Below are 13728 nucleotides of genomic sequence, written 5' to 3' on the forward strand. Positions count from 1 at the left end.
ATAATTATGACAAGAAAACACTTGAATAATAAAAATGTATGAATCTAAACATTCGTTAGTTGAAGGGCATCAGAGGACAGAGGCACAAGTGGCCACGGAATCACATTCCAAGTGTTCAGTTGTCTGTACATTTGGTTATAAAACTTACTAAATGACAAGGCACTTTGTGGCTTCATTATTTTTGGCCTTTTGCTCTCCACAAAAGGAGTCATGTTCAAAAACTGCTGCTTCAACCGTGTTGCACGATCTTCCTCAAAAATCTTCCTCTGCAGATAGAAAGGCAAAGAGTCACTAAATGTCCCTTCTGTTTCCATCAATGCATTCCTCCCACAACTGTATCAAAATGTACAATAGCTTGATAAAATATATGTAAATTAATAAGTGCTAGCTTCAGAAATATGAAATGCATTTTCTTGAGAATCAAGATACAGAGTTATCAAAAACAATATACTGCCAAAACTAGAAAACAAATCCTTATGCCAACTTTATATCATGGATTGGTTCCACGTGGAAGAACTCTTATAATATCTGGGCGTGCCAGTGATATGGGGCCCAAGTTTCCACACGATAAAAAACGGGCGCCCCTCTGAGCTGGGCGCCCGTTTTTCGCGCCTAAAAAAAAAAATCGCGATTCTGGAGCGTTCTGCAGCTCCTTGTCTGTTTGGCGCGGCGCCCAGGGGGGTGGAGCCTACACTCGTGCCGATTTTATAAGTGGGAGGGGGCGGGCACTATTTAAATTAGTTTTTTTCCTGTCGGCAACGCTGCGCGTGCGCATTGGAGCGTTCGCGCACGCGCAGTGTGAAAAAAACATTGGCACTCGGCCATTTTTGTAGTTCTTTGTAGCTGTTCAATTTTTGAACATTTTTTTAATAAAAGCACATTGCCATCAGCACATCTCACTGCAGCCTTCTCACTGTCTCCTCCCCCTCCCCCCCCCCACCCCCGCAGGAAGAACGGGCGCCTCCCCCCCGCGGGAAAGAACGGGTGCCTCCTCTCCCCTCCCCCCCCCCCGCGAGAAGAACGGGCGCCTCCTACCCCCCCTGCGGGAAGAACGGGTGCCTCCTCTCCTCTCTCCCCCCCCGCGGGCAGAGTGGGCGCCTCAGGCTGACTGCAGCATTCTCCCTGCCTGAAGCACTTTCACACAGGTAGGAAGATGGTTTATTTAATCTTTTCTTTGCTTATAAATGTTTATTCAGGTTGGATTTATTTGTATAATATTTGTAGAAGTATAAATAAGGATTTATTGTCGAATTTAATGACTTCCCTTCCCCCCCACCTCGTTCTGGACGCCTAATTTGTAACCTGCGCCTGATTTTTTAATGTGTAGAACAGGTTTTTTCAGTTCTACAAAAATCTTCACTTGCTCCATTCTACTTTAGTTTGGAGTACGTTTTCACTGTGGAAACTTTCAAATCAGGCGTCAGTGGCCGGACACGCCCCCTTTTGAAGAAAAAATTCTGTTCCAAAGTAGAACTGTTCTACCTGACTAGAACTGCAGAAAAAAAATGTGGAGAATTGCGATTTCTAAGATAGTCCGTTCTCCACCAGTTGCTCCTAAAAATCAGGCGCGAATCATGTGGAAACTTGGGCCCTATGTTTCCACATGTTTACAGACCTATTTACATCGGGTACCGTCTCTATAGTATGGTGCAGATATTTGCAATTCTTGGAAAAAAAAAGGTGGAAACTTGGGCCCTTAGACTCTGTCCTGTTTATAATAGTGAGCTCAGCTCTGCATAAACACACAGTTGCTTACAAGTTGCAATTTATAATTTTCATACCCGCCTTTCCCTGATGGCTGGAAAACATGTGACTGCAGATTATGGAATCCATGCAATCCACACAATCTTTCTGCATGTCACATACCGTATTGACCTTTTGTGCTGCACAGTCAGATGTTCTATACAAAATTCAAGAAGATAACTGCTTACCATTTCATGGTAACAAATCAGTGCTCTCAATCAACTATGGAAAGCATGACCATTTCACAGCAATTCCAAATTTAGTGATAAGTGACAGAATCCTCTGTAGTTGGTCTATAAAATGACTGGGCTAACTATTCTGTGTGGAGACTAACAAACACAAAATAATCAAAAAGCTACCTCATGCCCCAGTCGAATAGCTGCTTCGGTAAAGTTCCTTCTCTCTCTTTCAAAGTTTTTCTTCTGGTCATTAAATAGTCTCCACTCTTCTTTCAGTCGTTCTTTCTCTTCTAGTAAGTAGCAGTCGCGCAGTAGTATGGCCGTTTCATCATCACACTGGGCATTAAGCTGTTGCTTTGGAAAAGAAAAACCAAGACTAACCTTCACATTTCGAAAAAGGTGACTGGTTAATGATCAGCCTTGATCTTATTGAATGGTGGTGCAGGCTCGAAGGACCTGCTCCTGCACCTATTTTCTATGTTTCTAGGCATTTTTCCCTTAAAAAATTCAATATCCAACACCTTAAAAAATAAGGATCAAAATGGATCAGGTGCATTCACAATTCCTCAGATAATGAAGCAGTCAATGTCTGTATGCAATAGATCTGTAACAAAACCAATCTAGTAAAACAGAAGTGCAGCCACACTGGTGTGGAAGGTAAACAGTGGCTGGGTTGAATGGCCAGCTTCTGTGCTGAACATCCGATGTAACTAAGTGTTAATGGAGTCCAAGTATCACATTTATAGCAGCAAGAAAATAAAAGCACAGCTGCTGTTGCTGCCACTGTTTCATCGCAGCCGTTTGGCCAACACTTACAATTTACACTTCAAATAAAGTGAAGAACTTTCATATGCACCAGCAAACAGAATGCTCCTCCTTCACTGAGGTACAGTACTACTAAAACCGCTGCTGATCTGAGCAGAAATGGGGTTGCAGCTTGTCAGCTCCATTTAGCTTATTTCAGTATTGTGCGATAGATATTACTGACCAAGTGTGGCCACAAGGACACCATTTTAGTCACTGCATTAATTTTAGTAGAAAAACAGCTCATGTACACTCCCATGTATATTTGCTTACAAATATCATTCAATAACCAAGGAAGTAAAGCACAAACAATGATCAAAAACACTTGGTCTATTTTTCATCTTACTATTTTAGGAACAAATATGCAAAAACATGTTACAGTACACAAACATACGCAGTGCAAATGAGTACTGAGATCACATGTCAAAAAACTGTCGATTACTCACTTTATATTTAATCAGAAATGCAATCAGCCACATCTGAATTCCTAATTAGCCCCGTGTGGTTAATGACTAAACTACTGAACAACACTGGCTTATTTGATATGGAGGACAAATGCATTTCTAATGCCACCAGCACATTTAAAAAAAAAACTCATTCCTGGGATGTGGGCGTCGCTGGCAAGGCCGGCATTTATTGCCCATCCCTAATTGCCCCTTGAGAAGGTGGTGGTGAGCCGCCTTCTTGAACCGTTGCAGTCCGTGTGGTGAAGGTGCTCCCACAGTGCTGTTAGGGAGGGAGTTCCAGGATTGTGACCCAGCGACGATGAAGGAGCAACAATATATTTCCAAGTCGGGATGGTGTGTGACTTGGAGGGGAATGTGGAGGTGGTGGTGTTCCCATGCGCCTGCTGCCCTTGTCCTTCTCGGTGGTGATTGATTGATCCTATGGTCAGTCACATTGAAACACTGTTCCCTGCTACTCATTTTACAGGACTTCAAAATTGCATTGTGAGATCGTTAAAAGATGTAGTCTTCTAAATCATAAGGAATTTAAAAAAGAAATGTCCCTATGGTCTAGTTGCCTGTGCATGTGTTACATCACAACCCAACCAGAAGGAAAGAACTTGCACTTAATATCGTCAGCATGTCCCAAAGTACTTCACACCTACTGAATTACTTTTGTTTTTGAAGTGTTTATATGAAATTTTACCCCAGCAAGAGTCAGCCTTGGGTTGGGCAAGTGGGGTGGGAAACAAATAAATAGAACTTAGAGAACGAGACCGGGGAATTAGTGATGGGGAACATGGAGATGGCAGAAACTCTGAACAAATATTTTGTATCACTTTACGGTAGAGGACACCAACAATATCCCAACAGTGGATAGTCAAGAGGCTATAGCGGGGGGAGGAACTTAACACAATCACAACCACTAAGGAGGTGGTACTCAGTAAGATAATGGGACTAAAGGCAGTTAAATCCCCTGGACCTGATGGCGAGCATCCTAGGGTCTTAAGAGAAGTAGCGGCAGGGATAGTGGATGCCTTGATTGTAATTTACCAAAATTTCCTAGATTCTGGAGAGGTCCCAGGAGATTGGAAAACTGCAAATGTAACGCCCCTATGTAAAAAAGGAGGCAGACAAAAAGCAGGAAACTATAAACCAGTTAGCCTAACATCTGTGGTTGGGATCATGTTGGAGGCCATTATTAAAGAAGCAATAGCAGGACATTTGGAAAAGCATAATTCAGTCAGGCAGAGTTAGCATGGATTTATGAAGGGGAAGTCACATTTGACAAATTTGCTGGAATTCTTTGAGGATGCAACGAACAGGGTGGATAAAGGGAACCAGTAGATATGGTGTATTTGGACTTCCAGAAGGCATTTGACAAGGTGCCACATAAAAGGTTACAACACAAGATAAAAGTTCACGGGGTTGGGGGCAATATATTAGCATGGATAGAGGATTGGCTAACGAACAGAAAACAGAGTCGGGATAAATGGTTCATTTTCGGGTTGGCAATCAGTAACCAGTGGGGTGCCACAGGGATCAGTGCTGGGACCCCAACTATTTACAATCTATATTAACGACTTGGAAGAAGGGACAGAGTGTAATGTAGCCAAGTTTGCTGACGATACAATGATGGGAGGAAAAGCAATGTGTGAGGAGGACACAAAAAATCAGCAAAAGGTCATAGACAGGCTAAGTGAGTGGGCAAAAATTTAGCAGATGGAGTATAATGTTGGAAAGTGTGAGGTCATGCACTTTGGCAGAAAAAAAATCAAAGAGCAAGTTATTATTTAAATGGAGAAAGATTGCAAAGTGCTGCAGTACAGCGGGACCTGGGGGTACTTGTGCATGAAACACGAAAGGTTAGTATGCAGGTACAGCAAGTGATCAGGACAATTGACTCTTGGCCTTTATTGCAAAGGGGATGGAGTATAAAAGCAGGGAAATCTTGCTACAGTTTTACAGGGTATTGGTGAGGCCACACCTGGAATACTGCGTGCAGTTTTGGTTTCCATATTTACAAAAGGATATACTTGCTTTGGAGGCAGTTCAGAGAAGGTTCACTCGGTTGATTCCGGAGACGAGGGGGTTGACTTATGAGGAAAGGTTGAGGAGGTTGGGCCTCTACTCATTGGAATTCAGAAGAATGAGAGGTGATCTTATCGAAACATATAAGATTATGAGGGGGCTTGACAAGGTGGATGCAGAGAGGATGTTTCCACTGATGGGGAGACGAGAACTAGAGGGTATAAGCTTAGAATAAGGGGCTGCCCATTTAAAATTGAGATGAGGAGAAATTTATTTCCTCAGAGGGTTGTAAATCTGTGGAATTTGCTGCCTCAGAGAGCTGTGGAAGCTGGGACATTAAATAAATTTAAGACAGAAATAGACAGTTTCTGAACTGGTAAGGGAATAAGGGGTTATAGAGAGCAGGCAGGAAAGTCTGCTGTGAATCCATGATCGGATCAGCCATGATCGTATTAAATGGCGGAGCAGGCTCGAGGGGCCATATGGCCGACTCCTGCTCCTATTTCTTATTTTATGTAACTCTTTTCAGGTTGAAAATAAAGCCAGCAACTTCTCAAAAACAAACTCTTCCCATACATTACAACAGTGACTACACTTCAAAAGCACTTCATTGGTTGCAAAGCGCTTTGGGACATCCTGAAAGGTGTTTTATAAATGCAAGGTTCTCTTACTTTCATACTCCATACTGACTGCACTAATTGGCCCACGACTCAAACCAGCAGCTGGCTTTACAGCTACAAATTGCAATGTTGCCGTTACAGAACATACCCGACACATCGGAGCTATTTATTTAAATGTAAAGCGTACCTGTAACAATTGCTGCTGGGCTTTGATAACATCCCTGCACTGCTGAATTTCTACTTTTAGTTTCTCCATTTCTTGCTCATGATCTTCTCTGCTGATTATTTCATCATCTTCCAGAGAAGCAGACTTCACCAAGGATGCTGCAATAAGTGACACTTAATCCATCAATACTGCAAGAACCTGAGGTGTTGAAAATCAACCATACACCTGCAAGCATTTTTTTAAATGATTACAGTAAAGTTTTGCATGTTCCACCTACATTTAAAAAAAAATGAAGGCTTCAAAATTTTAAAAGGCTCATACTTTGCATTTAACAATTGAACAAGACTTTCCCCGTGCATTACACAAGTCACAGCAGACTGTAAGCAGAATGTACAAGGACATCATAAAATTCAAGGATCTAGCTACATTTTCTGAAATGGAACAAAGAAAATACTTACAGGTTACTCACTATAGGAAGCAACAATTCACAAGGCCCAGCACAAAATGTAGACAACCAATCGTTCCAGTCCATCTCATCACAAAACTGCCAGCTTAAACTGAGCAAGTGAGGAGCTTTTTACAGAGGAGGGAGATACCCAACTTATAATTGGAACCAAATGCAAGTTCTTCGGGATTTTTGAAAGGCAATTATATGGGGATTAATCCAATTTGGAAAATAGGAGGCATAAATAATTTTATAAAGCATCACCTTTTGCCATCCAAGGGTTTCTCTTGGTAATAGTCGGGTTAATGGAGTAGAAATTCAGCTCCGCCCATTTTTGAAGTGTTCTAGCCGTTGCAATGGATGTGGTGGCCTATCTGACGAAATTCAGCTCCTCGTGGGTTTTTTTCCCCACGAGGAGCGGCCTCCTCATGGGGGTGGAGGTGGGAGCGGTGTGGCCATGCTCTCAGGCATCAGTGCCGTGCTGATGGCATCATCGCACTGGCACATCACGTCTCTCCCCTTCAGTTAAAGGGGAAGGCCACTGCAAACTCCGCATTCATTTACATTAGATCCACTGTGCCACCAGGGAGGGTTTTGGCCGGACCAGCGACCTGGCACAGAGTAGGTGCCAGGCTGCCTGTTGGTGGCCCGGCTGAACCCGCGGCCATAATTGTTGGCCCGACCTGGCAGTCCCTTTAAGGGCGGCCACACCACCCTTGCACAGAGAGCGCAGCAACAGCAAACGCCACTAGGGGCGCCGGCCAGCGGTGGCTCTGCTCCAGCAGGGCAATTGCACGAGGGGAACCCCGCCAGACAATAAGAGGTTGGCACGTGCACACCGCGGCGGGAAAACGGGCACCCGGACACCGCTCCGCTCCGCTCCTGAGGAAGTGCAGTTTACAAAATGGCAGCCCTTCCGTGGAAACTCAGCGGCTATTCCACGCCACCTGTGGCCGCTACTTTCAGGCGGTCAAAGGCCTTATCGGAAGGGGCAATTCGGCCCCAATGGTTTTCTGAACAGACACACTGTTGAGACAATTAGTAAACACCTTTGCCTGAATTTGTTTTGAAATATTTCTCAGTTTAAGTGATTAAGATTTAATCCACAATCCTCAAACTAATAAAGAAATGAAAATCCCAATATAATGCAAAACAATATCTTATTTTCTGCTCTCCAGTGTTGTAAAGCCAGGGATGCAAACAGTGGCCCATGCACTTGCACTTGCATTTCTTCTCTTTGCTTTGTTCCATTTGAAGTTTGTGGGCCTGTTGGTTTAGAACCATCCGTTAGGTGCACTCTCTCTATGGCCTGTGAAATTCCATGGCAGTCTCCCGAGTGACCCTCAAAAGACAAAGATTGGACACCGCTGCCCTAAACTATTCAATTATACACAAGCCAATCGTACCTTGGGTGTCTAGTTTCTCAACATGGTTTTTCAGTATTCTCCACTGTTGCCGAATGCTGTTGGTGAGTTGCTCGCGGACTGCATCACATGAAAGCTCCAAACTATTTTCTTTGTTGTATTCACGAGAATCCTCTTCATTGTCCGACCCAGCCTGTGGAATCAAAAACTGATGAAAACTTCTTCTTGGGGGCGGGGAATAGAAAAATAAAGTGCTCAGGTGAATATCAAGCTGACTTCATTTAAAAACAAAATCTAATTCCTCAACAATTCCACTTTCCAACAAAAATGGAAAACATATTTTGTCACCTTGCAAAAGACCCTTACAAAAGAAAATGAGACACCAGGGCTATTTATTGGGCTCTTGCCACAGCGTGTGATAAGACTTTCCAATGCCCTCTTGCAGTCAAATAATTCCTCTGAGATTGAATGAAGTTAATGGGCTCAAGTTTCCCTAACCTGTTTTTCTGGCGCCCTCACCAGAGGTCCGCCGTTTGTGTCCGCCTCAAAGCGCGCAGAAAAAAGACGTCGGTATTCTGGCCGCTCCCCAGCCTCTCTTCTGTCGTGGCCCAATGGATTGGGGGCAGAGCCAGGTCCCAGCGCTGAAAACAGTGCCGGGACCTCTGCACATGCGCGCTAGAGTCTGCACGTATGTGCAGTAGCTCCTGGCAGGTCGAATCTGTGAGTGCGTGCTGCAGGCTGTGGGAGGGGCCCCGAAGCACACCGTCCCTATAGCCCCTGGCCGAATGGGCTCCCTCATCGGCAGCCCGCTGCGTTCCCTAACGTGGGACTTCTATTTTTTATTTACTGATTGATTTTGGTGCTTTAGGTGCAGGGTTCCTTCTATTTTTTTTTATTTATTTGTTGTTTATTGATTGCTTATTACTTTGGTCTTGATGCTTTGGGGCAAGGTTCCTTCTATTTTATTTGTTAATTAATTGCTTATTACCTTTTGTGCTTTGTTTGGTGCTTGGAATGTAGTTACTTGCGCCGATTCCTTAACTGTAAGGTCTTTCTGTGCGGACAAAAGTGGACATATACGCTGCCCTAAGTTAGTTTAGTACAACTTTTTTCTGGCCAAATTGGCGTAAATGGTGTAAGTGGCTTTTGAAAAAACCTGACCTAACAAAAAAACCTAACAAACTCACTTACACTGCGCAAATTAAACGGCCATATTTGCAACTAAAAACATATACCAAAAAATCAAGTTACACCAAAAAAAACGGTGCGACTCATAGGAAAATTTGGGCCCAATGAATTGAGAGAATGTGGTGTACTCCAATGACGGGCCGAGTCAGCCCTGAAGACCACAATCTGTCCTATTCAATAGCTGGGAAGTCAGTATTGGGTGACCTGGGCTACAGGTCAGAATGGTGTCTGCTCTTAGGACAAAAGGGGCCTACTTTTCCAGCATGGGAAAAAAGATGCATCACTTGGAGAGAGGAGCTCAGGTTTCTGAAGCAAGTTTTGTGATATCTGCGGCACTTTGTTCTGCTGGAGCGAATTTTCAGTGGAAAATCTGGGAATCAGAGGGGGGAAGTGTAGAAATTTTAAACACAATCTGTTGCATCTTCTTCCCGGAGTCAGATACATTCACCTGTGGACACCTCCACTGCTGGAACATCTTCGAGGTTACTCCTTCCCGTTCTCAAGAGGCTGGATCATACTTCTGCCCTAATGCCAGACTCTCATCATAAACCCATCCTCATACTGATATTATCTCCAGTGCATCAACTCATCCTAGAACATTCTTATTGGCGTGACAGCTAGGAAACTGAATTGCTGTATAGTTTTAAAATATCAAAAAGCAGAACTAACAGTGTGCTGGGCATTTTAATATTCTTAATTTAGTTCACTGAGTAGTACCAAGAGTTAAGGCATCGCCCAAAATCATTTAAATAATTTGAAAATGACTTCACTGTGCTGGGTGATAGAAATCTACGGTATTCCTGAACCATGAAAGGGGGAGTGAATTTAAGGGATGGAATAAAAAAAAATTATGCACATCGTTATCTCTGGTGTCCCCCAAGGATCTATCCTTGGCTCCCTTCTATTTCTCATCTATATACTGCCCCTTGGCGACATCATCCGAAAACACAGTGTCAGTTTCCACATGTACGCTGATGACACCCAGCTCTACCTCACCCCCACTTCTCTCGACCCCTCCATGGTCTGTAAATTGTCAGACTGCTTCTCCGACATCCAATACTGGATGAGCAGAAATGTTCTCCAATTAAATATTTGGAAAACCGAAGCCATTGTCTTTGGTCTCCGCCACTGTGTTCCCTAGCCACTGACTCCATCCCTCTCCCTAGCATCTATCCGAGGCTAAACCAGACTGTTCGCAACCGAGGCATATTTGACCCTGAAATTAGCTTCTGGCCACATATCCGTGGCATAACTAAAACCTTTTATTTCCACCATTGCCCACTTTCACCTCCGCCCCTGCCTCAGTTCATCTGCTACTCAAACCCTCATCTATGCCTTTGTCATCCAAAACTCGGCAGCTCGTGTCCTAAGTCGCACCAAGTCCCGCTCACCCATCACCCCTGTGCTCGCTGACCTACACTGGCTCCCAGATAAGCAACGCCTCAATTTCAAAATTCTCATCCTCGTTTACAAATCCCTCCATGGCCTCACCCCTCCCTATTTGCTTATCTCTTTCAGCCTCACAACCCCATGAGATGTCTGCGCTCCTCAAACTCTGCCTTCTTGAGCATCCCTGATTATAATCACTCAACCATTGATGGGCGTGCCTTCAGCTGCTTGGGCCCGGAGCTCTGGAACTCCCTCCCTAAACCTCTCCGCCTCTCTACCTCTCTTTCCTCCTTTAAGACACTCCTTAAAACCTACCTCTCATCTGCTGTAATTTCTTATGTGACTCGGTGTCAAATTTATCTGTTTTGGCTTAGAACACTGCCATGAAGCGCCTTGGGACGTTTTACTATGTTAAAGGCGCTATATAAATAAAAGCTGTTCTTGTTATGATGCTGCTTACGCTTTGCAACAAGAGGACTTGTGCATTATCCACTCAAGTCCGAAAGTTGTATAAACATCAGGTCCTCAGAAATGTCAGCACTTGTACTTAGCTTAGTTATTCACACACTCACGCTCAGGTGTGTGATTTGTTGCTACAGTACACTGTGGCAGACATGAGACAGGAGTATAAAGTACAATTATCTAAACAAATGTATGCAATTCAGTATCTTGTATTTTATGACAAAGATCCATCACCAATTACATTTTACACACAGGGGGTGGGGTAAAATCTATAAGAATGCAGAAAGCTATCCAAATATTATGATTCTTAGTACCACAGCATTCTGTAAGGATGAGAGTTTCATAAAGGCCTGGAAATCCCGGCCTCCCCAGGTCCATACGGACCCGGGAAGGCATCGCAAAAGCCGGTTTTCAGCACACAATGTGCATGCGCTGAAAACCGGCATTTCCGATCTGTCGAGCTGGAGTTTGACAGATGATCCGCATCTCGGGAGCAGGGACACTTGCTCAGGCAAGATTGCGGGATTTACCCATATCTTGCCCAGCAAATGTCCTCAAAACTCTTGCGCCTGAAAAAGCAGGCGCATAGCGTGACGTTACAACCGTTTGTGTATGTTTTTAAACACTAACATAATTAAATTAAATAAACACATTTTATTGTTAAAAACTCTGCCCACTAAGGTAAATTTATTTTTCACCCGAATTACAAAAACTTTAGAAAAAAAATATTTTTCCGATTTAAAATTTTTTTTTATTAAAGGCACTTATTAACTTTAATTTCAATTAATTTTAATTATGAGGTCCGTTTATTTTTTATTGTGTGCTTAGTGTCTTTGTTTTTTCCCCATTAATAGCAATAAGAACTGGTAGATACCGAGTTCCCATTGCTATTAATGAGAAAGCTGTGGAATACTGTACCTGATTGGCTGAGCAGTCACACGTGACTGCACCGTCTCCGTGGGAACCTGGAGGACGGGAGCGCGCTTCGCAGCGCGGGAAGAGAAGGCCCTCCCCACCGGAATCCCACGTTCCTCCGGGGCCACCAGAAATGTTTCAAGTCGGAGGCAATTGCCCCGCGGGAAGCCTCCGACCGCAATTTCAGGGCCAATAAAAACAAAAACACATCGAGAAACAATGTTGTGAAACTCACTATACCACTGCTATCTTCCAAATGTTCTTTTGGTCTCTGCTTTCTACGGCCAAGTATCGACATCATATCTTTCTTCATCTGCTGTAGAACTTGTTTCAGTTCAATATTTTCCACCATTAGTTCTTTATGGTGCCTTTCATAGTTGTTTATAAGGGCTTTGTACATCTCTCCTTCATTCCTGCAGTTTTGGGACAGAAATGGAAAAAGGTTATATTGTGCTACAATGCTGCAGTGACAAATCAATGGAGATATATTTTCTGGCTGCCTGTAATGTGCAAGATCTGTATACAACTAGACTGTACCTGACTTCTGTTTTGCCCGTCCTCCATGCACCCCGTCGACCATCAGATCGACCCACATAATTAAGAATGTCAATACCTTTTTAAAACAAAAATCAGAAAGTAGTTTAAATGCAGAGAGAAAAATGTTCAAAAAATACCATTTTTATTCTGCTACTTTAACAGAATATATATATATGACTGATGCGCAGAACTAGTGGATTTAATTACTGAAATATCTGCTTACTCCAATCAGTAACTAGCCTCTTGGAGGGCTGGAACCCTTGGCCCATGACTTGCTGCATTTTGGGACAATATTGGAGGTCTGGTAATGAGAGAGATGTAAATCAGGAGAGGAGTACAATGGGCGGCTGATCCCATATCACCCGTTTTACACTATGGCTTTAAATTAAAATGGTCCCATTAATCTTACAGAACTAGATGTTTTAAAGGCTAAGGGCTAGAATTTGGTGGAAAACCACCACCGTCGGTATACCGCCCAAAAACTGCTACGGTTATTAAATTAAGGCCGGCGGAAAATTTATCAAAAAAATGGGGGAAAAAGTCCACCTGGCGGGAAAAATCGATCTTGCACGTGGATTCTTGGCGGAAAACGCGATCCTGGTCAAATTGGGCAGTACTTACTCAAATTTAGTCCGAGGCTGCGGGTTAGGCCTAGGGAGGGGGGAAAAAATTATATATATTTTTCCAAAAAACAAAAGAAAATGGAAAACACTCAGGACCCTTTTCCACTGAATCGCTGTAAAAGAATTTAACAAAAACTTTAACTTCCCTTTATCACAAGGTTTCATACCTACCGCCCAGCTTCGGCTGGTTTCTCGGGGGCAGATTTTTTTCCACTCACCTACGGGTCACCGCTGTGACCAAACTTGGGCGGTACAGTAGCGTTTTTTTATTGCGGTCCGCTCCCTAGCGGTATTTCGAAAACTCCGGCGGAAATGCTCACCAAATTATTCCTTCTGTGTGCATGACCTTAAATTGCCAGTAGGTGGCAGTAAGTGCCAACATGATAAATTGGATTTGAATACTTTTATTGCACCACTGTGATAGCAGAACGGTGACAAGAATATACTGACCAGCCGACTGAATGTTGATCTGTTGAAAAAGGCACCAATTTCACATTCTTCACATACCCATCCCTTCAATTTAGTTCAACATTTCTCCTGGCGATCCCTCCTCTAACAAATCACACTTCTAACACCACAAGGGGGTACAAAAGTGGCTCGAGAGGGAGACTTCAAGTCTTTGGTCTTGTTCTTACTACACTGGCCAACCAAGACCAATAATGTGATGTCCAGTAAAACATAGGAACTGGAGGGTAGCCATTTAGCCCCTTGAGCCTGTTCCGCCATTCAATGAGATCACGGCTGATCTGCGACCTAGCTCCATATACCCACCTTTGCCCCATATCCCTTAATACCTTTGGCGAACAAAAATCTATC

At 43.5% G+C, this 13728-nt stretch overlaps 1 protein-coding gene across 3 annotated transcripts in view; it reads right to left on the bottom strand.

Moving 5' to 3' along the window:
• The window catches only part of ssx2ipa (synovial sarcoma, X breakpoint 2 interacting protein a), a 114314-nt gene that overhangs the window by 12390 nt on the left and 88196 nt on the right, over positions 1-13728 (bottom strand). For 2 of the 3 annotated variants that reach the window (XM_070886449.1, XM_070886451.1), the window contains 6 exons: positions 12290-12365; positions 11988-12165; positions 7841-7991; positions 6011-6147; positions 2103-2276; positions 149-266 (listed from right to left, as the gene is read on the bottom strand). In XM_070886449.1, the coding sequence (XP_070742550.1) occupies positions 149-266; positions 2103-2276; positions 6011-6147; positions 7841-7991; positions 11988-12165; positions 12290-12365 (834 nt within the window). The remainder of the gene's footprint in view (positions 1-148; positions 267-2102; positions 2277-6010; positions 6148-7840; positions 7992-11987; positions 12166-12289; positions 12366-13728) is intronic. The other variant, XM_070886450.1, reaches the window with a different exon arrangement.

Source organism: Pristiophorus japonicus, chromosome 8 (genome assembly GCF_044704955.1).
Source record: "Pristiophorus japonicus isolate sPriJap1 chromosome 8, sPriJap1.hap1, whole genome shotgun sequence".
Lineage (NCBI taxonomy): Eukaryota > Metazoa > Chordata > Chondrichthyes > Pristiophoridae > Pristiophorus > Pristiophorus japonicus.